General features: G+C 31.1%; 1 protein-coding gene across 2 annotated transcripts; it reads right to left on the bottom strand.

Annotated features, from left to right (window-relative positions):
• Nucleotides 1-262: 262 nt before the first annotated feature.
• On the bottom strand, nt 263-1,756 carry LOC105456147. Of its 2 annotated transcripts, none has more exons than XM_011700363.1 (3): nt 1,637-1,756; nt 794-1,043; nt 263-563 (listed from the first exon to the last, which is right to left on the bottom strand). In XM_011700363.1, exons 2-3 carry the CDS (start codon nt 1,038-1,040, stop codon nt 316-318), a joined length of 495 nt encoding a protein of 164 aa, XP_011698665.1. In that variant the 5' UTR covers nt 1,041-1,043; nt 1,637-1,756; the 3' UTR covers nt 263-315. The 2 variants fall into 2 exon arrangements, with proteins under 2 accessions (XP_011698665.1, XP_011699451.1); XM_011701149.1 differs by having other exon boundaries at nt 794-997.
• Between the last annotated feature and the right edge of the window lie 771 nt (nt 1,757-2,527).

Below are 2,527 nucleotides of genomic sequence, written 5' to 3'. Positions count from 1 at the left end.
AAATATATATGGACAGGCACAGTAATAGGGGGGCCCTTAATATGGCCATCGCGCCATGGAGGGGCACATTAATAGGGACAAAAACATTGTTTTTATTTTTATTAAAATATATTAAAATATTAATATTTTTTACATAAAAAAATTTCATAAGAAAAGAAATATTTGAAAAATCGATAGTAACTTTAAACAGACAAATTGAAAGCTACAGTATTTAGTAATTAATTCAGTAATAAACAAATTTTCTTAAAGGCACACTAATAGGGACACTTACCCTATACACACACATATACATGTATATATACAACTAATCAATAATTAATAAATTACTAAATACTTACATTCGCTCTTTCTGCTGCATTCGCTGACAAGACTATCATCACTATCATTTAAAAGTGGAACGTTTAATAACTCCTTTTCTATGTCACAGTCAGTTTTAAAAGCTTTGAGTTTATATTTCTTTGTGTCAGAAAGTGATCTTGCTTTACCGTGATCACTTTCAGTAGAATACGCATATTCTTTTGTTCCTAATTCTTTTAATTTAATCGTGGCCGATTCGTAAGTTTCTACAAACAAATTAATATTCGAAGTTGACAAATATAAACTGACATGATAAAACGAATCATTTGTTAAAATAATTAATTGATATTATACACATTATTAATTGATACTACATTGTACACAAAAATTTCGACTAAAATTCGTAATTGCAAAATATTAAATTTAAATTTATCACTGGCCTTTTCTGTCTTAAATTCTAATTATATATAATAGAAAAAATTTAACAATAACTTACTGGCATCACCTAAAATTTTTATTTCATAGGATGGCCACGATTTGGATGGTTCTGCCCTACTTTTAACAAGAGAGTATAACAACTCTACTGTTTCAGTTGTGTATGGCGGTGGCATAAAAATTGTCTTTAATTTGCCACTTGTATTATCATACATGATCCAGTCACACGGTACAATATCCACACTTCGATCTTTCTTATCTTTTGCTAGAAATTGTATAATTTTATAAAATTTTCCGGACTTTTCCATATTCTACAAAATAAATGTTATTATATTAATGAAGGAAGACAGTGAACATATTGCAATAATTAAATAATCCAGATAATCGACATTCTTATTATTTACGAAAAAGTATTAAATTGAGAAAACTAAGAAAATATTAGCAAAATGGGAGGGAGAGAGAGAGAGAGAGACTGCGTTTCATGCATAATGTGCATGATGTATCATTTTAGCCTTGTTTAACGGTGTAGAAGAATAAAATGACATCATGCATGAAACGGAACGCAACCAAATTGTTTTGCAAACTCAAAGTCTTAGGTGACACAAAAATATCAGGATGCAACTATAAAGACTCGAACCTAGATTTTTTTTCCCTTTTCTAATACTAATGTACTGAGAATAGTCATTGCTCATAAGTGGCAGAGTGACTGCCACTTATAAGCCATATAACTATTCTTACTGCATATCTTACTATAACGTGTCTTTATAAAATGTATTTACTTGCACTGTTTGTTTCCTTCGTTTTACAAAATTTAGAGGTTAATTAATGAAGGTTAGGAAATTACAAAGCAAGTTAAAATCACAATAAGTGTGGAAGAATCATAGAAAATGTATAGAATATGTACCGTTTGAGAATTTTTTTCTTTCCAAGCACAATATTTGCTGATGCCACGATTAGTGGAAAATTAATGATGTTCTTTTTAACTGTTCTTGGCTGAAGTCGCGTGTTCCCGTAAAGCACTGTGAACTGTGAAAGATAAAGGAAGAAGAGCATATATATATATATATATATATATATGCACGTACACGTGATATATGCGTATGCTCTGTGCCGCGGTTGGCGGTAAGCGCCGATAAGTTCGAAAATATCACCTGAGTATCCCCGTATATCATCTTAAATCTCTGTTCACCGAATATGAAACAAGTATAAAATGATATTAAGAGTACTCGGCAATATTTTCGAACGCCCTAAATGGCTTATTTTATTTAGTGTGCGTATTATTATTGCATTGAATGTGTGTGTGTGTGCGTGCGTGCGTGCGTGCGCGCGCGTGCGCGTGCGCGTGCGTGTGTGCGCGTGTGCGTGCGTGTGCGTGTGTGTGTGTGTAGCATACATATCATAGCTAACTATAGATAGATAGATAGTGATGCACTTATTTGCATTATATTTATGGTGATTGAAATAAAATATTTCATGGTTGCTGATCAAGCTTCGTCAAACAAATTGTACAGCAACACCATTAGACAAAAGTAAGTATACTAAATACAAGTTATAATTTTATAACAGTAATTTTAATTTAGAACAAATAGAGGTTAATAGAGGTTATAATGCAATGGAAGGATTATATAATAAAAATAGACGATGGATATTGTATTGAATGTTAGATGCTTGTGTGCACGATAGCATTTATTAATAAAATATATATATATATATACATTAAAATTAAAAATCAAGTTTGTGTATTGCAAGACAATAAGAAAAGGTTTAACGACCAAGAAACGAGCAATAATGTAGA

Source organism: Wasmannia auropunctata, unplaced genomic scaffold, assembly GCF_000956235.1.
Source record: "Wasmannia auropunctata unplaced genomic scaffold, wasmannia.A_1.0 LD336116.1, whole genome shotgun sequence".
Lineage (NCBI taxonomy): Eukaryota > Metazoa > Arthropoda > Insecta > Hymenoptera > Formicidae > Wasmannia > Wasmannia auropunctata.
The sequence above is the reverse complement of the archived record's forward strand: the minus strand, read 5'-3'. Positions and strand labels throughout refer to the sequence as shown.

Bases quoted from the DNA above. Each gene is read 5' to 3' on its own strand.
- LOC105456147 (XM_011700363.1), bottom strand. From the start codon at position 1,040: ATGGAAAAGTCCGGAAAATTTTATAAAATTATACAATTTCTAGCAAAA. The intron at 564-793 runs GTAAGTTATTGT...ATTTGTTTGTAG, and splicing joins AAAAATTTTAGGTGATGCCA to AAACTTACGAATCGGCCACG.